The 26,413-nt window shown below is 41.7% G+C and overlaps 1 protein-coding gene across 1 annotated transcript in view; it reads left to right on the top strand.

The window, feature by feature from the left end:
- The window catches only part of ARHGAP15 (Rho GTPase activating protein 15), a 655,341-nt gene that overhangs the window by 123,165 nt on the left and 505,763 nt on the right, over positions 1-26,413 (top strand). Inside the window, exons 5-6 of the mRNA XM_019522459.1 lie at positions 10,552-10,639; positions 21,247-21,336. Coding sequence (XP_019378004.1) covers positions 10,552-10,639; positions 21,247-21,336 — 178 coding nt within the window. The remainder of the gene's footprint in view (positions 1-10,551; positions 10,640-21,246; positions 21,337-26,413) is intronic.

Raw genomic sequence — 26,413 nt, 5'->3', positions numbered from 1 at the left:
GCCACCTCCAGGAGCCAGAAGCCCCTGGCCTGGTCCCCACCACAGGTCCAGCACCGCCATCCCTGCTGTTTGCCCCAGCTCCATGTGGGTGCACAGCTGGAGCTGTCTGAAGCTGGTCCAGGGCTACACACCAGCCCTGCTGGCCCTGGACACTTGCTGCTGAACAGGGAGCCATCCACACTGGGATTGCACTGGCTGCCATTGTCCCTAGGTGAGCCCCCTGGCCACTGCACTCACCATGGCATGTGCACTCACAGGGGATAGACCAGAGGCCAGGGTGCCTGTCCTTGGGCTCTGCCCCCTAGTTTTCCCACCCCACAGCCCCCCACTCCAGGGTAGCACACAAAGGCTATTGAACAAAGTTTTCATGGGGAAGAAAGTGTTTTATTGTTGGTGGAGGGGTTCTGTTTGTTGAGGGGGTGGGTCTGTTTGATGTGAGGGGAATAAAACTTGTTCTTGTGAGATGTATCTGCACTGAGTGTGGTGCTGGGGGTGGGCAGGGAAGGTCCATGGGTGGCATTGCAGGTGGACTTGAGTGGGCAGTACTGGAAGAGGTAATCAGCTAGCACCTCCTACACCCAGTGCCCTGGCCTCCTGCTGGCAGGTGCATGGCTCTCCTGGCGCCTTGGTGGAGGAAGTCGCTGCTGATGTTGCAGATGGTGCTCCTGCTGCCAGGTGTCTTCCATGTGCCTTGCCTTCTCTGCTCAGACCTTATGGAAGAGCTCCCCCGGGTCTTACTGATGTTATGCAGCATAATGCAACAATGACCCGGGGGGAGTTGTCCTTGGTGAACTCAAGGTGGGCAGTAAGGGTATGCCAGTGGCCCTTGAAGTGGTTGAAGTAGGCCTAGCAGGGGTCCAAGTGGCTGATCTAGGGCTTCATGAGCCAGGGGAGGAGCAGGCAGGTGGGGTCCCTGATAAGCAGCAGCAGGACAGGCATGGCACTCAGCTGCAGGTCTGGCAACCCCAGCATGAAGCTCCCACTCTTTAGCAGACCCAGCAGGCTGGAATTGTGAGCATCGTGAGTGCTGCCCACCCAGTCGGTGCCCACCTGCAGTGGTCCAGGACCTGGAGTACCACAGAGTGAAAGCCCCTTTGACTGTAATAGGGGTGGTCTCTGTGGGGCGGGCAGGTAATGTGGATGTGGGTTCTGTTAAGGGCTCCAATGCACGGGGCGAACCCCAACACCACCACCAGGGGGTCATGCATGTGGAGCACAGTGTCTCCCAGCACATCCTAGAGAGTGTCACACACCTCCAGAATGGCATCCACAGTGGCCTTGCACACACCAAACAGGTGGGCAATGTACTGAGGCTGATGGGCACCTTCAGCAGGATGAGGGTCAGCTGGGTGTCTGTGGGGAGGGGCAGCCACATGCCAGTGTGATGCTATTCCAAATGGGACTGGAGCTGCTCCAGGAGGTCCCAGAAGGTGGCCCAGATCATGCAGAAGGCCTTCAGCCACTGCTCATCATCCCAGGTGTTTTGGACGATGTGCCACCACCAGTCCTGGCTAGCTCAGTGGGCCCAGAGACGGTGGGGCTGCAGGCCCAGGAGGGTGATGGCAGCCCCAGTGGTGGCATTCTAAAGCCTGTTGTCGGCATCCCTGTTTGGGGTCCTGCCAAGTGGATGGAGTCAAGGTGGCAGGTGCATGGCAGTAGACCTGGGACAGCATGCAGTGGCCTGGAGGATGGTTGCTGTGTGTGGGGGAGCTGGAAGGAGCGAGATGGACGTGGTCCAGGCAGCAGTCAGCACAGTGGGCCAGCAGGTCCACCACAGCAGCCAGCAGGCACCTAGGGTGCTGGTCATCATTGCTAGGGATAGCCATGGAGCAGGGAGACAGAGGTGGTGAGCAGAGCATTGTTGCTTACTGTCCCTGTGCTGGGCACACTGCTCCTGGCTAGGGAAGTGGCTGGCCATAGGACAGTGAGTGGGATGGGCTTTTGAAGAGGGCTGGCAGCTGCAGACAGAGCCTGGAGTCCCCCCAGTGGCAGCAGGAACCCATTGCAGGGCCCTGGGAAGTAGGCGCAGATGGGCAGCAAATCTGCTCCCACTTTCCTGCATGTATAGATGCTTTCCTGGCACCATTTACTTGTGAATAATTGACTTGTGAGTAAACTGGTGCCACAGCAAATGCACATGTAGATGTGTCTAGTGTTAACCTGCCTCTCTGGATGTCAGTATGGCAGCCGCAATGACATGGTTCATTCTACCTTATTCATGATAACCAGCCAGATGCTATAATACATTATTGTATTCTACTTCAAGAAGTATCTAAATATTAAATCCAATATTGATTTTAGTGATGCAAGTTATAAAATGCATGTGAAATCAGCAAATAAATTCAATTGTATAAACACTAAAATTCCTGTTTATGGCCCCTCACCGTCTCTGAGTCTTTTATTTTACAATATAGCTACCTACCAAAAATCCAAGTTTGCCTGGGACCCTCCCAGTTTGAGAAAAGCAGTTTTGGGGTATGTGCAGATGTTACATTTAGATCGATGTAGGTAGGAGTGGGCCCAATTTAAATTAGTTCACCTGAGGTAACAGGTTATATCGATCTGGTGAATGTCTGCACATGTTTGAAGTGCAGCCCTAGGGCTGTGCTTCCCCCCGCCAGCCCCTCAAAACCGGGCTGGACTATTTTTAGCTCCCCAGCCATCCCATCGTGAGAGGAGCAATGCCACTGTTGGACCCACCCCCCTTGGGCCCAGCAAACCCCACCATGGATCTGTTAGCCCCTTCTGATCCTGCCTGTGCTTCTCTTCACCCCGAGTTATTCACACTGGGGTCTCGGCATGGCTCCCAGCACTGGCAAACGTGCACAAGCTGCTCCCAGTGTCAAGCCACATGACCATAGATTGAGTGCAGTGAATTGAGTTGCTCTTTATTATGGCATGTACCTTTTGTGTCTGCATGCATTTTAAAACAGGGATTTTCTCTCATTTTAAAATTTCTATTTTAGGAAAATATCTGCTATTTTATCATGGTGCCAGGCAACACAGTAGTAAAACAGGCAATGGTAACTTCTGGCACACCACTGTTTTCTAAACTGGAAGAAGTGTAGCCAGGGTATGCCAACCCATAACCTTCTCTGAGAGACAGCTCTCTGGCTCATTCACAATACTAGGTACCACTTTTCTTTAGAAGTCCAACTGAACTGAAAGAAGATAACTGCACTAAATCATCTTCACAAAGCTGGCCACACTACTTCTTATCTGAACAGGCTTCTGAGTTAGAAGAAGTGTGATTGCCAGTGAAGCACTGCACATGTGTGAATATTGTCACCATACTGGAGCAGTAGTGCTCTGATTCAACGTGCCACGATGTTAGCAACATTAATGCCAGAAAGAATACATGCAAGAAATAAACACAAAATTTGAGGGTCCAATTCTGCTCTCATTTCCAGTCACTTTGTACTGGATCTAGGCATAGTGTGCTGGATGAGAATGAAGAGTTGCTCTTCATTATGGCTAGACCCAAATCCATAGATGGTCTTAAATATTAACACCAGAAACTTGTATTAACACCAGAAGCAAACTGGGAATATATGGAACATGTCTTTTGAAGCTGTGAATAGCAATGTACTTTCAGCTGTGAAGCTGATAGTATCTTAGTAGCTGCTGGGGCTGTTATAGTCACACTCTGGAGCTTTTTGTGTCATGTATACCTTCAGAATCAGAGACAGGTGCAGTAGTTTAGTCTGGAGATGGTACACACACAGTTGTCTGCGGCCAGATCCTAATGTGAGTGGAAAAGGCATAAGTCTTTTGACAAGCTTTTGTTGGACGGATTCATCAATTCCTTGCAACTGTTGTTATCCAGTATTAGTGATGAGCTGAGCAAGCCTCAAGGTTTCATACTTTGATGAGCCAAGTACAACAAAGTGTTGGAGAATTGATCGAAAGGGAATTAATTTGGTTTTGTGATTTTCTATCTCAGCTTTAGCATTATTAAAACAATGGGTATTTATGGGTGGGAAGTGGACTTTAACTTAGTTAATAATTTATAGAGGCTGCAACAGAAAAGCATATCTAAAATGTTGCCCCCCACCTATATGTTTACACATAGAAAAGTCAGAATATTATTATACATTTATACATGTGGCACTGTTTATTTATATTTTAAAATAACACTTTTAAAAGATAAAGAAATTGTGAATAGTGTTGGTCTTATAATGTGCTGCCATCAGGTGTCCATTTGATAGAATGCAAATACAGTAACTTTTATCTGATGAATGGAGTATATTGCTTTCTTTTTACAATATGCAGATGTTACACTTCATCTTTTTGGACTCTGCCAATATTTTCCCTTTAATATAGTACATTAATTCTGTTGATTCAAAAAGATGATTTTATGCAATACCAAATATATTGCATAATGTTTTGGTGTGTACATTATGTATCTTTCTGCATGCTGATAGTCAGGGAGAGCTGTTTCTTTTTTTGGGTCAAGTGCAGACAAAGATGATTTACCTTCTCTAAATATACTTTAACTACCTTCTCCCTTCATGCAGCCAGCCCTTCCAGTTTGTTGATTGGAAGTGACTTTTTGAAAGCTAAAGATATCCATCTGGCAAAGGGTAAAAATACTGCCCAAAGGGCTTGAAAATATTAACCCTCTATGTATGTCCACTGAAATTGTGTATAAAAGAAGGTCCACTTCTAGAGATAATTTACATCTCCAAATCTTTTTTCTTACCTCATGTTATATCCCTTAAAAACAAAATCCTTTATTACATTTCATGTAATAAAAATGACTGCTTTTGTGAACTAAAGATTAAAGATAAACAAGTAGAAACAATGAAGTTTTGATTTTAAATGTCACTAGTTTTATGACATTCTTGTGGACTAAAGAGAATTTTGAATATAGTGGGTATAATAAGGGAAAGTTCACCTTCTGATGTTGTGGTGAAGTCTGATATGGTCTAATACTCTCCTTGACTTCTGCTGCTTCTACACAATTTTTGGTAAGAACAGCAATACAACATGTCAAATAGGATTAAGCCAACATTCTCCTCTAAAAAAAAAGAACTTAAAAGATCACTAAGACTGGTTGTTGCCCCATAGCTCTGAAATCTTAATGACAAATTTTTCATAATTATTATGTCTAAGACATGATCCTATATTGAGCTAACCAGAAAATATAAAACACAAAGTTTTGTATTTTTCATTTTTATTTTGCTATTTCAAAATACAGACTAAAGGTCAGTGGGTGCATCTACACATGCCATTAAGGTGATGTGATAAACTCCAGTGCAGTTTGCATCAGTGTCAGCTGCTCCCAGGTGCAGTGTGACTCCAGTACATGTGCCTGGGACTCCAGAAGCTTGACCCAGGATAGAGAGTTTTGGGCTTGGCAGCAGGGTCAGCTCCGGGCTCCAGGTAGTGGCGGGGGGTTGAATGAGGAGGCAGGCAGTCCCCTCACTTTAGTACCTTTGTGCCCCAGCAAGTAGGGCTGTGCGAAACAGCACTGTTTCGTTTCTACTTCCATTTTGCTGTTTCAAAGGGACAGCATTTCATTTCAATGTTTTGTTTTGTTTTGTTTTGTTTTATTTCATTTTGACGCACTATTCTGTCTCATTTCGTTGAAACTGTTTCACTGTTTTGACGCATTTTGACATTTTGCCCATAGACTATAATGGGGAATCATGAAAATGCCTGTAACTTTAGCATTTCTTCCCTGATTTCAATGAATACAGCAGGGAGGGTTGTCCCTGCTGAAGCCACGAAGCCTGGCAAGTTTCAAGGAGATATGTGCAGGGGTTTCTGGGAAACTGCACCTCAAACTGTTTAGAGCAAAATTTGTGTCACTTGTAAGAGTGAAGGCACAGAGAAAGCTCAGTTCAAACAATGGTTTTTATGCTGTTTTTCCATCCCTCCCCCAGAGCACTGGGATTGGAAGGGACCTCAGGGAAGAATCACAGTCACTGGCCAGCTACATAGTCAATATAAGAGAAGTTCTTCCCCCTCTTCCCCTCTCCTTAGTTTCTCTCTAGCTGCAAAGTCAATATAAGAGAAGTCCTTCCCCCTCTTCCCCTCTCCTTAGTTTCTCTTTAGCTGCAACCAAGCCCAGCTTCAAAACTTTAAACATTTAGAAAGTTTTGAAACATTTCGACTGCCCTCATGTCATTTTGAGGCTGTTTCGAACCCTTTAATTTCATTTTGATTTCACTGTTTTGAGCTTGAAATGAGTCAAAACAATGTCGAAACAGAACACCCAGTGAAATTTTGCACAGCCCTACCAGCCAGCCCCTGTCACCCTCTAAATGTGCATTTCGATGGAGTAAATTACTCCACTATAGGATAGGACTGTTTCCAACAATCCTATCCTATGGTAGACTTAATTTACTGTGTCCTAATACTGGGAAATGTGTAGACTGTGATGCTTTATTGTGGATCTAATTGGTAAACTCTGCAGTAAAGCACATGTGTAGATGCACCCAGTAATATTACATTTTTTCCAGGTAAAGGAATTATATTTCCTGCTAATCATACACCAAAAAGATCTGGTCAGTTTTCTCTTTTCCTGTGCAAACAGGCTCACAAAAGCTAAGCACTTTTGTTCTGTGCTTCCCTCACCCTCTGCTTTGCCATCACCAGTAGTAACCAGCTATACCCATGTTAGTGTAGTACCTCATTCAGTCTGGACCTAGGATTTTTAACCCCTTTACCACCCTTACCTCTGCTTGTCAACAGGCAATCAGAAAGCAAAAGGGTAGGGAACACAACTTGTGATAGTCCACCTGGAAGGCTCTTGAAAATTTAACTTTCTGCTAGGCAGAAATGAAGTGGTAGAGACCCTTCAGGTAGACAGCTGCAATGCTGTCATATACAGCATTGTATGTATATATATATATATAGCTTGCAAAATCAGAATTTTCCAGCAAATTATTTTTTCCTGTAGAAAGTGCCATTTTTTCTATCATTCTAATCAGAAATCCCCAAGCAGCTCTAAACTTACAGTAACAAAGTCTTCCAGAACATTTGAACACAGTAACTACCAATGCTTAAATACAGTATTCAGACATAATGCAGAGCACAGACAGAAGTGGAGCTCCACACTGCAGCTGAGCATGTTTTGCAGCAAGCGTTCTGACTTACAACTATTGCTCAGACCAATGCTGGAAGTTTGCTGTTAGTTGTAGGGGAAAGGGGAATCTAGCTGCTGGCTGGGAGCCTGCAGCTGGTCTCCCCTACCAACAGCCCTTCCTCCCCTCAGACTGTCCCTGTTTTCAGAATGGAAGTGGGGAGAGACAGTAGAAGAGCTTGTCCTAGGGGTACCCCAGCCAGTGCTTGCTGGAGGTGGGGTGGGTGAATTGGAGCCCTATCCCCACCTCAGGGGGAGCTCCAATACATCTGCCCCATCATCCAGGGGGGGCTGAAAAAACTCCAAACTAAACTTATGTTCAATGTTTTCATTGTAAAATCATAAGTGGATTTCCTTGAAGTTGTTCCAGATTAGTAGGAAGAATACTCAAACTTTAGGGCTCTTTCACGTGAACCTAATCTGAATTTTGAGTCTTTAAGGTCACATGAACTTTGTTAGGTGTTGAGTGTCATTGTGAATATTTGAAATTACTCTCAACATCAAACACAGATTTTATATTCCTTAAACAAGTAAAGCATATCTCTTCCTGCACAAGCAAGTGTGATTCAGTCTAGTATAAGAGGGTAAGGTATACCCACATCTGAATCCCTTACAGACTTCTTGTGATATAAGTAATATAAAAACTCTGAGGTAAATAAGTGAACCAATGCTAAATAGGTGAACCAACGTTAGCTACTGAATAGAAATCCTTCTGGGGATCTTAGAGTGTTGCATTGGGGATATTTAAATGTTAAGTTGATCTGTTTTAACCTGGGTTACTATATCTTCTTCCTTCTTTTTTCCTCTTCCTTGAATGATGGAGGATGGCCTGCTATGGACTTCTCCCTACTAAGAGATTAGGATGAGTAGAGATTAGCCATTTGTTTTCTTTCTCCTCTGTTTGAATCCTAAATAAAATTGCCAGGGATTTTTCCCTCCTTCATTTTTGTCCCAAACCCTGCCAACAGTCTAGGTGGGACTGCAGGAGGAAAGTCTCCATTACTCTCCTGTATCTCTGTAGTTGTGAGGCTTCTTGAGGCCGTGATCAAGAGTAAATAATGCTGACTGCTTCTTCTTTACTGCTTCTTTACTTCTTTCATGTTGACTGCTTCCTACTTTACTAGACTAATGTTAGCTGCAGCTTTCAGCTTGAAGTCCACTGCCATTTATCATTATGAATCATGTAGATTGATACTGAATGGTTCAAACAAAACTCTTACACCTTTGATACCGCAACTGGGAAATTTAAAATATGAGGGATGTAATCAAAACATATTGATCTCTTCATTCTGTTCTGTTAGCCAAGGCAAAAAAAGGGACAGGCATACAGTGAAAGAGGAGGAGCTGGGGTTCCAGTTTCTTTCTCAAATAACCATCTCCCCTTGCCCAGCTTTATCAGATGTGTTTAGATGTAGATTTAGCTTACACCCATCAGAAATGATCCAGAAATTAAACTGGGTTTGCCTAATCCAATGTAAAATATATGGGAAAGGTAAGCGTATACAGCTTTTTGCAAGTTGCACCATAATAATAAAATCTTGGAAATTAATGTCACCAAAGAACTCACAGAGAGTATTAATATTCCAAATTTGGCTTGCTTGTAGCAAAAGAATGATATGAAATCCCATATAGGAAGTTCAAGAAAGGGTTAGCAAGGATAAAACTCTTATGTTTATGTAGTGCTTGGCATAGTGGGTTCTTAGTCCAGAAACAGGTTGGAACGTGGCAGGTAGTGACACATTTAGTTCTGCCATCGTGTAAAAGTGTATAGGCAAGCCTAGAATTCCTATGGTATTCGTCACTGAGCTGTCTCTGTAAAAGACAACTCAAGAAAGCCTACAGATGACACTTGCCAGTGGATAGCTCCCTCTCACTCACAGGTATTTCAAACCCTGGTAATTATAGGTAGCCACAATCCTTACTTCATGAGAATGTCGTGAAGAATGGCTAGTTGAGATGTTTGAACTGTTCATTGCCAGGCATGCATGTGATTCTCAACTACTGTAAATCTGTATAGTTTACCCCCACTGAGGCTCTGGATAGGATTATCAAAATCACCTAAGTGATTTACAAAAACAAGTTTCATTGAATTTGCTTTGCATTGATCTTGTTCAAACTGATGGGCATTTTACCACTGATATCAATAAGGCCAGGATTTAATTCATAGTATTTTATGTCCTTTAACAAAAATAATTAAAACATATTAAACGAGATGATAATTAATACTGAATAGTGATTATTAATTTTGATATACATATTGAGTTGGATAATGGTGTGTATGAAAACTGAAAATGTTTTCAGGATTTGTATTGTTTATTTAACTAGACAACAGTAATTTTTCTGAATTCAGGTGAAACACCCTATATAAGATAGAGTATATATAAACTAAAAGTCTTTTATCTTCAAGTCTTTTTTCTATGTGGCTATTTCTGTATCTCTATAAGCCTGTTGTATGTAATTACCTTTTTGTAGTTTCTAAATGTTTTCATAATACTTTTGTATTTAAAAAAAAATCTGAATTTTTCAACATCAGTCCTTAATACAGGCCTCTGTTTATTGCCTTAAGTTATGATTTCTTTGCTATTCCTGTCCTGGATTTCTCTTAACTATGAATCACCAGAAAGGTGCTTAATCATAATGGTCCCAAAGGAGTAAACCTCATAAGCATGTGTGAATTTTATCATGTCAGTAGTCCTAGTGATTTTACTTGGTTAATGTTTGTTCTTGTGACTAAGTGCTTTTATGAATAAGAGCCACAGTGAACTTAAAAGGTGAATGAAGGCAAATGGGCTACGAAACCTACTGGGTTAACTCAAACAGTGGAAACAGGTTCAAGTTCATTAACATCAACAGAGTCTGTTTGCTTGTATTGAATCTGAGTTATAACATTTTAATTTCTGAGATCAAAGAAAGGTTGAATCCCAGTGTCACTGAGCCACAGACAGAGACACTCCAAAGGACTCTGGCCCCCCTGAAAATCGTGGGAGGTGGAATGCAATGGGAGTTCTGGATAGTGACAGTGACACAAGGTGGCATAGTCACAGGTCCCCTGGTGACTGAGGGGGATTTTCATAGAAAGGTTATGAGGGCTAGGTGGTAGTCTGAAAGGAGCGGAAGGAATTTGTCCATTTTGTTTTCCCGTATGTAGTTGTCAAAGCATTTGATCACTTTTTCTTTCAGTGTAATAAACCCTTTCTGGTTTTCTAGTATTTGACAAAAGTGTCTGTGGCACACTGTAATTTCTGGGCAAATTAATAACCTGGTCATACCCATTTGGCAGGGTGGGGGACCAGTAAATTTAGACAAACCCAGGGCATATCTCTGGGAACATCCCAAAGTTTTGTCACACCTATGTCTGTAAATATTATGGGTAATACTTTATCTGACATCTTTTTATAACAAAGATAGCTTCTGATTACTTTCTCCATTGTTTATTTATTTATTTATTTATTTATTTTAAGGAAAAACTGGTCTACTTCTTGGATTGTTCTTACTGCTCGGAAAATAGAATTCTACAAAGAATCAAAACAGCCAGCATTGGTCAGTCTGGTAAGCAATGCTTTTCAGAAATGTTACTGAATAAAAAGTTTAGCACCATAAAAAAAAAAGAAAGAAAAAGAGCTTGAAAACTTCCAGAGATCTGCCAGCAACTGTAACGAAATGACTCAATAAACTTTTAATCAGCTAGAGGGTGGGGGAAGAAATAGGACTTAGCACGTCTTTTATTAAGAGGTGCATTTTGAGAATAATTGCAAAATGAGACAAATGGTGAGCAACTACCCAGTAATGTGAAGGTAACACTTTAAATTAAGGTGCCACTTACAAATGCTTTATTCTTATTTATGAAAATGATCACTAACCACAGCTACTTCCTCAAATAATGTATTATAAAGTATGTTATAAAATGCATTAGTAATAAATACTTAACAGATGATGCGATGAGAATCTGTTGCAAGTGATATTATAAGGCGTAAATTGTACTAAACCATGTATGTGCATCTTTAATACATGAATTTAAGTTGTTATCCAGTATGCTATAAAGTGGCTTATACATTAATAAATTATAATAAACTATTTATAAATGGAACCTTAATATAGGGTGTTACCGAAGAGGAAACACTGTAAGTTAGCAAAGTGATTTTTTATTTTAGTATAAACGTGACACCTACCATATCCAGCTAACCTTCCTGAATATTTCTATGACTCCATCTAATGCAGCTAATGCAATTTCTGTAGCCTGTAGTTACTACAAAGTGAAATTTACAGTACCTTTTTATTGTGCCCCAAGGAGAGGCCACTGATCTTAGTCTTCAGAGATGTGACAGTTATGTTGCACAAGCAATAATGGCATGTATCCCTTCAGTGCTAGTTACTGTGGAGTTCAAAGCTACAAACCTTGGTATGGGTTCCAAAAAGAGAACTCAGTAAATATATGACACTGTGGACAGAAAAGGGGCAGGTTTGACAGAGCCCTTTTGTGAAGGGCTCCCAAGGCTTGATCAAACCTGCCATACCTTATTGAAGTGATGGGTGACTAGAAAGGAGTCACACACAATAAACTAATTTATAGATGGCAGGTAATGAAATTTTATGCTCTTAAGCCACCAATATTGTTTGCATTACAGTCTTCTTTAAAATGACCCTTCTCCTTCCTCCTTTCTCCTCACATGCAAAGTGATGTTTGTTAAAAATAAATAAAAGGTAATGCTGGCTCTGTGAGAAATTTGATAGCTTTTTATACTGAAATGGCTGGAGGGGGTTATAGTTCTGAAACTGTACAAGCAAATTACTTATAAATTAATGTTTTTTTGAAACTCTCATTATTTATGCCAGCATCATGCTAGCCAATTTTTATGCTAGAAAATTATTTTGCCTTTACTGTCTGCATTAAGGTAATTTAGTAAAAAGTATTCTATTAGCATGTATTCATGACTTAGCAGTCTCAGACTTGTACCGGTCCTTGTTCCATGGTCGTAATCAAACATGGTATTAATAGATATCATTGTTAGTAGTTTCAACATAGTAGCCAATAACTAAATGAACACCCCTTTTCCCCTTAAGTGCCTGTGTCCATGTCAGAGTTGTTGTTATCTGTACCAGTTAGAGGATGCCAGCCTTTTTCCAAGCAACACATTTTTAACAATAATTTTGAATAGAAGAAGAACACTTAACATGAAACCAAAGGCACATAAACTTATCATTGGTAATTATCCCAGGATTGCTGCAATCAGACAGGAAATTTGATTGAACACTTTAGTGCTGAAACAGAACATCTGATCTCGTGAGAGCCTGAACAGCCATGGTTCCCATTCATTGAAATTGCACGGTATGGGCCACAGTGGGAACTGGGGATGCTCTGCTGTTCTTAGGCACTTACTAAGGACATGCTGGGTGCATCTACATGTGCAATTAATTTGAAGCAATGAACTCTGGAGCAGTTTCTACATGTGCACCCTTGAGCCAAGGTGGAAAAATATACATCAGGGCTGCTCAGTCCCAGGCTTCTGGTGGTAGCATCAGGTGACACAGGGATTGACTGGGACATGAGGGTGCTGAAAGTGTTCATCCATGTGTCTAGGCAACAGGCAGGAGTCTGGCCCCCTGCTGGGTGGGATGACTAGGTGCAATTTATACCCACCATCAGTGTGTACATGTAAGTTTAACTGCAGTTAATTACCCCACCATAAGATAGTACTGTCGCTGACAGTACTATCTTAGGGTGATGTTAATTAGTTTACTTTGGCCTAACAGCATTAAATGTGTAGATGGTGACATTTTACTCTGCAGCTAATTAGTCTACTGTACAGTTACGCACACACGTAGGCATAACCACCTTGTAAATTCCTGAACTACGTCAGTGATTCTCAGCTAGGGTGCCACTGGACTCTGGATTGCCTTGAGATCCTTTTAAAGTGCCAAGAAATGTTAGCACTGTTGGGTATATCCCCCAAACCTAAACTAGGAACAGCACTTGCAGGAACAGCACAAGCAGCCCAAAGTAATTAACTACTTGGTTAAAGGGGAGCTGGCAGATCTGAAGAGTGAGCTTGGTAACTTCGTGGGGGCAAAGAAAGGGGGGGTTTGTTTGGTCAGAAGTGGTCAGGTGGCTAAGAATAGCCCAGTCAGTGTTAGGGGGGTTGGGGTTAGAAATAGCACAGCCCCAGGTTGTGGCAAGCGGCTACGCTTTCCTTGTCCTGGAGCTGTGTGGCGAACACATTTGTTAAGCCGGATTAAACCATTTTATATCAGGATAACTCTCTGAGGTGAACTATATTTAGGTTGGGCATGCACATTTTAGAGCAACCTATGATCTGTAATTGCCTGCATTTTCTACCATTTAGATCAACTTAATTTTGGCTAGGTTGATCTAAGAGTGCAGGCAGAAGTACAGCTCCCTGCTGTAACTGAGAACACTTTGCAGGAAGCATTCTGAGTTACGCCAATCTCCCAGAACACACAGAAGTTCATTGTTGGTTCTGGTGGGGAGGGGAAGCCAGCTGCAATGGCCCTCTCTCTCCCAACCTGTCCCTGTTTCAGAGTGGACAAAAAGAGCAGAGGAAGCTCATTCTAGGAGTTCCCCAGTCAGCTCTGGAGGGTGGGGCAGGGGTATTGGAGCCCCTTCAATACCCCTGTTTCACCGTCTAGCAGCTCGAGGGTGGGAGGCAGTGCAGACAGAAGTTACAGAAGTTGCTATGTTTTGAAATGTTATTATCTGACCCCTCATATAATGAGGGGTCAGATTTTCACCTGATCAGCCATTTTTGAAGCTGTCTGTATTTATGTTTGGCCATGGCTTTAAGCTGCTTTCTGTGGCCAGTTTGGGTGAAAATTGTCACTTCCATCTGTGCCCTAAATATAATGCTTGTATAAAGACTGCCCTTGCCACTTGTGGCATGTTTGCTGCAGGTTAGCCATTCCTGCTCCACAGCTTAGTGGCTAGGGTACTCAACTGGAATGTGGGAGACCAGCATTCACATTCCCTTTCTGCTTGTTTGGACTGGACCTGATACAAGACAGAGTAAACCTGGAATCACTGTAATTTACCCTGAAATGAAGGGCCAGACTATCAGCTGGGAAGCATTAGAGTGCACTGGGTTCCTTTAATTCCATCTCCCTCATCCAAACTTCTACCCGCTTTCCACAATGTTCTCTTTGTACAATTTGCCAAATGAGTAAGGGATGTCTATGCTGCCACAGTGGCAAGCCTTGGCAAAATGCTGCCAAGAGACAGGCCTTGCCCACTTTCTCCAAGGCCATGTGTAGATGAAACGAGAGGCATGCGTGCATGACACTTTAAAGCAAGATAAATGCTTTTGCACTGCTTTAATGGTGTTGTGTTTGCACACCTCAGCAGTGTATTACACATTAATTCCAGCTGCTGTAGGAAATTTGGCGGCGTAATGAACCTTAAATGACTTGGACCGCAGCAAACTAAAACTTCTTGAGTTTTAGTTTGCTGCCCCTACAGCTGCAGAGTGAAGCACCGGGCTCCATGCAGCTCCACGGCTCTGCAGGAAGCCCTGCAGGCAGCCTGGCAGCAGCCCAGGAAAGCAGGCTTCAACCAAGAAAAGCAACAAGTGTGAGCTTCCTCCCCCCGCACAGAGCCTGCCTGCCTGAGCTGCACGGGGGCTGAGTGCTTCCCTCTGTGGCTGAGCTGTACCCCAGAACTGCCTGAGCTGGATAGGTGGATGCCTGTGGGCGGATGCCACCGGTGGGAGGGGGCACCGCTGCCACAGAGGGAAGCACCAGCCCCTCCCGCAGCCCAGGGGATGCTCTGCCCTCCCTTCCCCACAGCCAGAGGCAGGTAAGTCAGTGGGCTGTGTGCGCGACACGGGGGGTTAATCAGCCCTAAATTGAAACAGAGTTTTTTAAAAACCACCGCTTCAATTTAAGGTCCCCGTTTCATCTACACATGCCAATCACTACCTTCTTAAGCCTGAAGAATAGGCAGTTTAGCTGATTAAGTTTGGCCCTGAATGTATGCCAAGGACATGTCTGAGGGAGAGCCTTAGACCATCTCTCATTGTGTACTGAGCTAAACCAACTATGCTGCCTAGTCTTGGTGCTTTGGCATGTGCTGCCTCAGTGCGTGGGCAGAGGATGCTTCTGAGTAGTGCTCTTGGGTTTGCCACAGAGACAATGTGCCCTAAGTATCTGGATTAAAGCTTTATATTAAGCCAGAATTTCTTTACACTGCAAGAGTTTTCATCAGCTCCTTCAGGGCTGGTTTAATGAGTGGCAGAAGGGGACTTTGGTAGAAAACAGGAATCTGGCTCAAAGCTAAATATGTTTAGTGAAAAATAAATACGTTATGAGACACAACCTTGTACTAAGCCAGTACCTTTTCTGAAAGCTCGCTTCTCCAGCAGTGCTTGTAATAAATGAGGTAATAATCACTGCCTCATAGCTTTATCTTTCTTCTTTAAAAACAAACAAACAGGGTAATCTTAACACAGCAAACAATATGTGTATATGCCTAAAGTGAGTTACCACGTACAGTAAGCTTCATCCTCCTGGCCTCATCCTCCCCCTTTCTCTTTGCCACATCCTCCAGTTTGATGTCTTCAAGGTCATGATGAAAAGGCTGTGCATTTTAGCATAGGTTTCTTCTGATGTGACCCTGACCCCATGGACCTCACCCAACTGAAAATATTCTTGTCCCGGCACCACATTTTATGTGGTGGGTTTCTGACTACAGCAGCTACCTACAACAATATTTTTACTACTGCTACTATTGCTTCTACTATGAGCCTGAAAGTTCAATAATGAAGCACTGTGAATGCTAAACTGAGCATGTTTTATTGCTATTTTTTGTCATGATATCAAATATTTTAAGCAAAACTCAGGCAAGTAATAGATGGATATCACTGCTAATAATGTCATAAAGAATTCAGAGAAGTTCCTGCTCAAACTAAATAAAATTCAGACAAGTAATTCCATCTGATGAAGCTAGTTCAATGTTTGTTTGTTGTTTTACAAACCACTTGTCCTGCTATAATCTTGATAGCTGAAAAGGAATAATACAAAAGACTTCATTAAAAATCATTTGTTTACTGACTTTTTCAAATATTGTTTACTTCAGAAAAGAGAGAACTCAACCATTAATTAAATAATGCAATAAAGTCAATGTTCATTCATTGTAGTATGAATTTAATAACATAGCAATTTTATTTATAGCAAGAAAATGATGTGATTTAACAAAAAGATTAATATAGCTTTAGATTATAAAGCCATTCATTCCTTATTAATTATTAATCATTAAGTACTGTATATAAAGTGAAAATTTAAAATACGGATGCATCATTATAAAAGGAACCATACCTCATGGTAAAGCCATTCAGGCAACATTGGGAGAATAATGAAAGTATGAACTCATAATCTCTCTTGTTATTAAATAAGCAGCACTTATTGGTGATTTTAAATTATATTTACCATGATTTTAATAATATTTTGATTCATAGACTGATGCTATCTACAGCCCAGTATTATACTCCATCATTCCTTGTTTCCAATGGAATCCCTTCTGCAACTGTAGGAGTAAGACCCATTAGCACATTGACTGCCTATACATGTGCATGTTGGCATTCTAATTAGAATGGGTTAGAATAGACTCAAGTAATCAACTCTGCTCCATGTTCTAGTTAGAATACTGCAGCATCACCAGATCCTCATGCGCATTAAGCCCCCACACTTTTAAAATGGCTGTGGGTGCTTTAACTAAACCTTGTCAAATGAGGTCTAGATAAATCACCTCACAGCCATTTTCAAATGCACAGGGGCTTAATACACATAATGGTGAGGCATTTTAATTAGAGCAGCTGCCTGAGGACCACTTGAATTAAAATGCACCCCTCACGCCCTGCCAAGCATGTGTATAAGCAGCCATTGGTGGCAAAATTCCTGGTGACCTCTATGAGAGATGGTCTGGGTCCACTGCTTTTCTAGTAAGGTTAATTCTACCATATGGCCTTGTTATTTGTAATAATTAATGAAAGTGGTGTTATAAACCACAGAGAGAGGGAGAAGCTAAAAGATAAGCATTGTGTTTGTTTAAACATATCAATGACAATATGAAGGGAATACTACAGCTTCACTGCATATAATAAAAATTATATATTTAGCTCCTGGTCACATATAAGTATTTCATACAACTTTAGCATTTACAAAACTGTTTAACTCTTAATTTTAAATGGATACCATGATCTAACTAGATCATTGCTCCATTGTTAGTCCTTCTCTGGCTGCCATCAGGATTATTTTTTCAAAGATTTGTACTTTTGATTTTAAAAAAAAGCCTAGCCCTTTTTTGTCAAGACAGTTTATTTAACAGAGGATATTTTAACCTCAGGTTTTTAGTCCCTCTGCAAAGTAATTTACCAAGAGAAAACGCCTCTGAAATCCATATGCATGCAGGGACAGATTTCATTGTAACAGACACTTGTATCAATTTACAGCACAACCCCCACCAACAACACTGGTATAACATAATTGGTCTGACTGAAGAACACAAAGCAAGGACATGGGCTCTCACATTAAACTAAACTCATTCTGTAATGGCACTTATTACTTAAACCTACATATTTTGGAAGCAGGCTGCATATAATAAGGCACATAAGACAGCAACGTGGCCAAATTGAACCTTGGATTTATATTGATTTAAATAAGGACTACCCTGTGCCCACTCTCTGAAGAACTCCTTGATATCTAATCACAGTGGGAACTCTGATGTGGGAAGAATTTCCTGCTTGACTCTTCATTCCTTTGCTTTTGTGGATTTCAACAGGATGTTTCACCTATACCAGTACTTGTTTGGGTTAAGGAGTTTAGCAACAGTAACCACCACACTTATGCAAACTGTATCCCTCAGTTGAGGCAGAAGCATTATCTTTCCCAAATTCAAATTATTTCTACTGTATTTGTAATGAGGATTAATCAAAATCATTTATATTAAGCAGAAATATAATCATCTTCCTAATATCTCTTCCTGATCTGCATCCCTTCTCCATATATCTGAGAAGGAAACAGAAGTATATAACAACAATTTCTTACTGCTTTTTACATACCTGAAGTAGAAAATAATACCATATTCTAACATGATAAAGAATGCTTATACATAAATTATGTAGTGGACTCCTAGTTGTATTAACACATACCTTTTCATAGAATAATAGAAATTAATGGTAGAAGAGACATAGAAGTTGCCAGATCCATCTCTCTGCCAATGTAAAAATGTCCCGTAGATTTTACACTGTTTTGCCCAGTCCAGTTTTAAATGTTTCAAACAATGTAGGCATCAGTGTTTCCTTGAAAGGACTATTTTAGAGCCTGATACTACCACAAAGCTATGTCTTGGTCCATATTTTATATTCTTCCTTTCCTGTCACTATGGACTCCCAAGGTCTTCCTTTAACACATCCATTTTTTTAGCTGTGGCCCTCACACCATTATATATAAGCATGTACATGTTCAACCAATCATTTTGTTATTTTATTTAAGGTGATCCAATGATGTTTGACCAGATCCCCTACATATAGGGTGATATGTGCTGGTACTGGATTTATGATCCAGATACCTTGTTCCAGGAGGACCGAAACCCTCAGACTAACCACGACTTCTCCATTTGATAATAGGCAATATTATTAATACAGATAAGATATATGATACAGATAGCAGATAAGAATAATTCAGGCAAGACAAACAATTCGATATCTACCAGTCCTAGAGCTGTCACACAGGGAAGGTACATCTCACTATTATGAGAGCTTCACCCTGTGGTTCTTTCTTGAATGTCAGCAGTCAGCAGCCTGGAGGTCAAGAGCCAAGCCCCACCTCCCCTCAGTGGGGTGGGTGAGATGGACTGGTGGTATGCCCTCTGTCCATGGCAGGTTTGGATTCTGCCCTTGGGGATCCTTTGCTGCTCTGAAATCCCTCCTTTTTTATTCTTTCTCCCTTCTGATGACTCTTCATTCCCGGGCATCATTGATTAATTTCCCTGTGGCCACCATACTATTCATGTTCTGTCCTGTTGGCATATTCCTTTGTTCCAGCAAACCCATCACATGCACACATCTTAATTTGGTTATTTACCAGTCATTCTAATTTGGCCAGTCCACCAAAACCAGAAATCCCAAGGGCTCTGCAGCTGGGCACTGTGACCTGGTGCGGTACCAATGCTGCAGAGTACTTTATCTCTGGGTATACTGTTCACATTATGGAACAGTGTGGTACATGTCTTCAGTTTCCCAGACTGTGTCTGCTGGCTTCAGACACTGGGCTTTGAAGGAAACTGTCACAAACAGGCTTTTTGAAACCAGTTAAGCCTTGCCATTCCCCATAACCATTGTGTTAATGCATATGTATTTTACCTACAAGCCAGTTCTCAAAAGCAAACCTCTAAGTACCATTTTGTAGCCATCAATATATAGGTATGCATTTACCTATTTTAGGGGGTGCAAACCTTTTGCTGAATTTGTGTGGGTGGAGTTCTAAGATAGTAACCCACAGAGATTCCTACTCCAAAGATCCAGTATTCATATTTTTTTAAGGTATGCAGGAGGGGAGTTTGTAACTTTAATATTTTCTCTGATTATTTTGCTCATTATAAGACCTCTTTGCCAATCAGAATTTCTAGCTGAAGAATTCAAAATGTTTTACATTATAAATTAATTATATCTAACAGCATCCTTGCAAAGTATTGGTATTGCCATTTTGCAAGGGACAGGGAAATTGAGACATAGCAAGGTTAAGATTTCTGCCCAAAACAAAAGAGGAAGCCTGTGGCCGAGGTGGGGAAAGAACCCTAAGCTCTTCCATTGCTTTCACCACGGAACATTCTTCTCTTTTGAATAACTCATGATCATCTTTTTCTCCCTTTGAAAAAAAAGGGACGACAACACTGGTCTGTCAGTTCCAGGGGTGCTGAACCACACTGGGTTTGTGGTTTGGCAAATGTAGAGCAAAATAGTATCTCTAGGGCTGAAAACTGTTTGAGTTTATGACTGCAAACTACTTAAATAGAATTTCTTATGGTGATTCTCTTAACTCAAATGGATCCGCATTTAACCACCTTAGAGTGCCTCCTGGGTATACGTGGTTTCAATCCACTAGTAGAAATTAGGTGGGAACTAGTAGTGTGTCCAATACTGAAACTGATATTCGAGTGTTCACCAGAATACTAAGATTTAGTTTCCTTTACCAGCGATGTCCACTCTTGCTGGTTGAAAACAAAGGGAGATTTAAAACAAGGGAGAAGGGGAAAATATATATCAAGACGACCCTTTGAATTCCACAGGTATGAACAATGACCAAAACGACAGGAACTTAGTGTCACCAAGGGTTGGTTTTGGTTTTTGTTTTTCATTATTTTCTGGGATGCTTAACAACCTGATCCATAAAAGCTAGTCCATATTTCAAAGCACTTGCTGTTATAGACCCAGCCTACTAGTGAAGAGAGTGTTATCTTGCCTAAAGGAATTCTGCTTTAGTTAGCATAGCTAAACCATTTCCTGAAACAACAAACTATACAGGCAAACAGACTTCGAGGGAGATTGCCATATCATTTAGAAGTATAAGTTTTTCACACCTCCAAACATATCCATGACAGCAGAACTTTACATTATAGACTTCCTTCAAGGTGTCAAGCTCCACTTACTTTGTGGTTGGTATCCTGGAGCCTATTGACTTTTGTGGGATTCAAGATCCTGGTACTTGATAAGATTTAGATCTTGACAACTGGCACAGATAAAGAAGATAAAAGATAAAAGATTTTTTTTAGGGCAGAGATACACATTCCTTTCTTTCCAGCTATACTAAGCAATTTAGCAATCAATTAATTAACTTAAGTGTTAATCAACACAATGTTACTTTGTTTTGCTGTAATTTTTTAGGTTTTGTTGGCAAAAATAAACAGTACACATCATCCATACCATTTTTTCCATTTTTCTTGTCTATCAATTTGCTAATTGTCCAATGAATTATTTAAATTTTGCAGGCTACAGCATGATTAAAAGTGATTTATATTCACTGGATGAGGGTGGGGGTATCAATGGTTCTGTAGAATATTTTACCCATTGAACTTTATCCACACTCATCCTATCAGGCAAACTTCCTCATTTCTGTATGTCCAGTTCATATTCATTTTTAATTTGTCTTTGCAGAAACCTGGCTATAAACCCGAATGGGTGGATTTGTGTGGAGCTTGCATTGAATGGACCACAGAGAAATCTAGCAGGAAGAATGTGTTTCAGGTAAGAGTCAACTTTTTCGTTCCATTCTATTAGGGCTAAAACTATGTTTTATTTCCTTCTAAAAATGATCTAATTCAGCATTTGTTTCTTAAAGACCATAACATTTTATCTAGCATCACGTTACTATTTTTCCTAAGCTAAAGAGCCCTGATGATTAAAACACTTGAGAACCTGTTGATTTATTGATTAATGTTCTACATACAATTTGTTTTTAAAACATAGTAGGTAATTATTTTGGTCCCAAGCCTAGAATCCTTGACCTAAAGAACCTCCATAAACAGAACCTTCTCAGACTGCTTACAAAAGCTCTGCTCCCACTAAGTGTGGTTACTCTGTTTATTTTTATTTCTGTTCAGGACTGCAGTGACCCAGGTTCATTCCTGAGTAGGGAGTATAAGAAGGCTAAGAACTCTGTATTCATCAGGGCCTATAGAGACGGTTATATATTTCAGATGCCCGTCCTTCTGTGTGATAGAAAACAAACAATGCTGTTTCATTTTATCATCTGCAAGCACTTGTATTGAACAGTAAACTTAAGGCCTTTAAGGAAGATAAAAAGGGAGAGAACGGTATTATTCTAAGGATTTAGAGGCTAAAAAAAAGGCTACTGCAATACTCAGTTCCACAACCCTTGAAACCAGGGGAAATGTTTTTGTTGATTTCAATGAAAGTTGAATCCGCCTCCAAAGGAATATTATTTGTACCTATGATTTGAGATTTTAGACAGGGCTTTGATATCATCAGTATAGTAACAGAGAATGTTCCTTTGTTGCACTGCACATTAGTGTAAAATCAAGCCTTATAGTAGGGTTGGGCAATTATTTGGGCCCAAGGGCTACATAGGGAGATTTGATGAGCTGTCACGGGCCAGGTCAGCACCCACTCTCCCCACCCCCCGGTGACAACCCACCAAAGCTCCCTGTGGGGCTTTGGGTGGGCAGGGAGCATTGTTTGGAACAGGGACAATGGTGATCCACTCCCTGCATGCCCAAAGGGGGGTATATGGGGGGACATGACCCCAGGTGGATCCCACTGGAGGCAAGGGGAACAGAGCTGCAGTTGTAGCCACACTAGGAATAGCCCCACCAGAAGCTGCACACTGGCCAGGACCAGGGCCAGGGCCAGGGCCAGGGCCAGGGCCAGGGCTGGGCAGGAATGTGGCACAGGCTGCCCTGGATGGGGCTCAGCTCCATGCGGAGTGCCACAGGGGCAGCTATGGACTGGGCAAGCTCTGCTGCACGTGCTCTCTGCAGGTAGCACCAGTGGGCAGAGCAGGTGGCTGGGAGCTGGAGCCAGAGCCCTACACACTGGGGAAGGAGCCACCCAACTGAAGCTCCCCCACTCAGAGTGGTGCAGCAGGAGCAGGAGCAGAAGCCACCAGTGGAGGCGAGAGGAGCAGAACAGACCCACCAGTCCAGGCCCTGGCCAAAGCGTGCAGCTGCTGGCAGGGCTGTTCCCTGTGCATCTCCTTTCCCGCTGAAGACTTCACCCATGGCTTCTCCTCCTGCTCCTGCCACTGCTGTGCTGCTCCAGGTCCAAGGGAAGTTTCAGCTGGATAGTTCCCACCGGAGGGGAGCAGAGCAGCACTGCGAACAGCCCCGCTGGAAGCTGTGTGTACTGGTTTGGGCCTGAGTAGAAGTGGGTGGGGCTTGGCCCCATGTGGAGCACCATGAGGGCAGCTGCAGACCATATCCAGTCAGTTGGTGGGCTGTATCTGGCTCACAGGCAGTATTTTGTCCAACCTTGACTTAATAGCATTTAACTACTGAAAACTATGATAGGAAGAATGTAAGATAGATTTTTTCTTACTTGCCCTGGTGTGAATAATAACTTTACAGAGGGTGCATCTACATGTGCTCTTTATTGTGGAGTAGATTAATTAGCTCCACAGTAAAACGTCACTGTGTACACATGCATTGGTATGAGGACACAGTAGACTAATAAACTCTGCCATAAGACAGTACTTGGGAACACTACTATCTTATGGCAGAGTAAGTAACTGCACTGAAACGCACATGTAAGTTGTGACAGGGGCTGGCTGGGGCATGAGGGTGCTAGAGTGTGGTGGCTGCTTGCTGCCTAGCCACATGGCTCCACACTTCAGCAGACTTGTGCCCCTCTGCCACCTTCCACTACCACTCCAAGCCCCCGGTCCCCCACCTCCCATGTCCCCTGCCAGCCCAGGGTCACTGTACCCCATCCCAAATTGCTGTTGTCCCAGGTGCACATGTAGACACTGCACCTGAGAGCAGTTTTGTTTGGCTCAAAGTGCTCCACAGCTTATTGTGTTGCCTTAATTGCACCCAGAAGGGACTTGTATATATACACTGATGAAGAAAGTAGTGATTCTTGTCCTCTTCCCTGCTGCAACCCTCAAGGCATTTTCTCCTAAGGCCAAGAACTGAGTGGGGAAAAAAAATGAAAGGTGCAAGCAAGGAAGGAAGGACATATGTTAAGATATGTTTTGAATAGGAGTGTGGCATCATTTAGACAGAGAGGCCATGTCCACATGAGTGCAGACATTTGCTGCCCTGGGGACAAGAAGCAGTGGCGCACCTTGTGCTGCTGCCTCTTGTCCCTGGGAAATGTCCCTCTAGTGTGCAGCAGGTTACCCAGGGTGGGGTATGGGAGGCTGGGGCCAGCAACTGTGCTGGCCCAACAGCCTTACCTGGGGTCCTGGGAGCTAGGAAAGCTGAAGCCATAGTGTTTATGCAGCTGTAAGCCTGGCCAGAAGCTGGAGCATGGCTCCTGAGAGCCAGGCTCTGGTTTGGGGCTGCATGAGCTGCTGCCATGTGTGCCGCCCTGCCTTTTTTCTGCGTGGGTTTTTTGACCCCAGAATCGCCCAGAGTAAAAAAAAAAACAAACCCTTTGCTGCAAGGTAGCTGCACAGGAAATGCCTGAATGTGCTGTGTGTGGTGTCACATATGGGTCTGCAATGCCACATATCACATGGCTTGTTGATACATGGATGGATAGGTAAATATACATATGTGTTGGAATGAAAGAATGTGAAAGAATCTGTGTGGGGACTAAATCTGTTAGTTGACCTAGCTCTGAAATTATCAGAAACAAGCATGATTATATGTCCAAAAACTTGATAACAAAGCATGGTTGAAGGTTTATATTTCATTACATACTGACTAATAAAACATTTTTTCCCAACCGAAACAGAGAGAAGTTGCTTTTGCGGATGTGTTGTATCAGAACCAGCTGCAGAAATCTGAGTTTAGTACTTAAATCAAAACTCCCTATGTGGCCCTTGGGCCCAAATTAATTATGGAGTAGATATTGAGAATGGTTACTGAGATTTTGGTTAAAAAAAAAAAAACATGCAAAGTTGCAGGACAATAGAATTTGAAATCTAAGAAGAATATGTGTCTTATTAAAAAAGAGAGTACTATAGAGACATTATGGAGAAAATTAAAACGGAACATTACCTGTTTAAGAATTAAATCTGCAGCAAATGACTTGAATGCAGGAAGAGTTGGGGCTTGATTCCAATACTGTTAATATTTTACAATAGCATAACACAATTGGTTTTAATAGTTAACCCTTTCTTTTTTTAAACTAGGCTAAATCTGATCAGAAACAAATCCCACACACTACATAATATGTGCTAATTCTATATTTGTGCACATTTTAAACATTTCTGTTTCTCAAAATTTTGTGTCTTGCAGCAGGTACATATGTATAAAATATGCATTTCAAATACAATATGCATTTCCTTTATTTATTTTGTTGATGGTAGACCGCCAATAAACAGACCTAGTTTGAAACCGTTTCACACAGTCTGAGCAAACAGCAATTTGCAGTGAGATGCTATACAGTTCTCTTTTGCTAACTGACATGATACACTAGGTCTTCATCAGAGGAATGGTGAATAAAAGAAGATTTATGTTCAAATCACATGCTTTAAATATTTCTGCTAAGTGCTAGTTTGCTCTTTGGTGTTAGCCTGAAATTTAAAGCACCGAGGATTAAAAGGATTACAACATAATCTTAAATAATCCTAAGTGTCATTTACAGAGAGATGGTTGTAATAACTAAATAAAACCATGTTAAGGGATGGCAGTGTTGTCAGTCAGCAACTGGAAAAGACATAACGTGTATGTCACACTGTCATTCTCCTCTCTCCCCTTCATTTTGTCAGATTTTACATTGGAGAGGTACATCTTGATGAAAGTTACAGCCGAAGAAAATAATAACATGATGGTGTGCTTTGCAGTCTGCACTAATACGTTTACTGAAGCATTAGTAACTAGATTAGTTTAAAAATGTTGTCTGTGCTCAGTGTGGAAAACTTTCCAGACAGGGTTTTCTCTTGCTTTGCTCATGTTCTTTCTCATGTATAAATCAAGCAGCCCTTTCTGAATTTAGTATTCTAGCAGGACACTGCAGAGGAAATTGCAGAGTTCATTCAACTTCTAGCTCCCTGTGCTAAGGCATTGCAATACAAAATCTTACAGTAACAAAATATTTGTTTCCTTTCAGTTGTTTAAGAGCTTTTTATTGGTCTATTAAAAAATACAACCCCCTCCCTTGCCCCCCCCCACCAAAAAGTAAGTAAAGTCCAACACATGGAAGCTCACAATGTAGCATATGCATTGATTACTATGCAGCTTTATTCCCTTAATAACTTAGTCCGTTTAACAAACACATTATTTTATTACACTGGTGTTACTGTTCATCTGCCAAGATCATTTTTTGTTTATGTATAAAATTTTCATGAACAAAAATTATAAAGACTGGCTCTTGCCATAGTCTTAACAGAAAGCTGGCTTTAATATGCTGCAGCCCCTGGTAGGTTACTCAGGTTCATAAACTTTATATGTGAAGTTACAGAGAAAATGAGGGTAAAAATTAAGTGAAAATCTATTTAAAATTTTATATTTAAAATATAGCTATACCTAAAGATACTACAGAAGAGCTTATCCTACAACTATTAAGCATGTAAGAATATTCTTTACTCTGATCTCAGTTATATTTGTGTAAATCCTTGGATGATGGTGTCGCCATGAACGTAGTCTTTTTAGACTCTAAGAAGGCCTTTGACACTGTCTCTCACCCCATCCTCATC

This window comes from Gavialis gangeticus, unplaced genomic scaffold (assembly GCF_001723915.1).
Source record: "Gavialis gangeticus isolate Ggan-Ray unplaced genomic scaffold, GavGan_comp1, whole genome shotgun sequence".
In the NCBI taxonomy this organism is placed as follows: Eukaryota; Metazoa; Chordata; order Crocodylia; family Gavialidae; genus Gavialis; species Gavialis gangeticus.
Note: the sequence above shows the minus strand (reverse complement) of the source record. Positions and strands in the feature narration are given on the sequence as shown.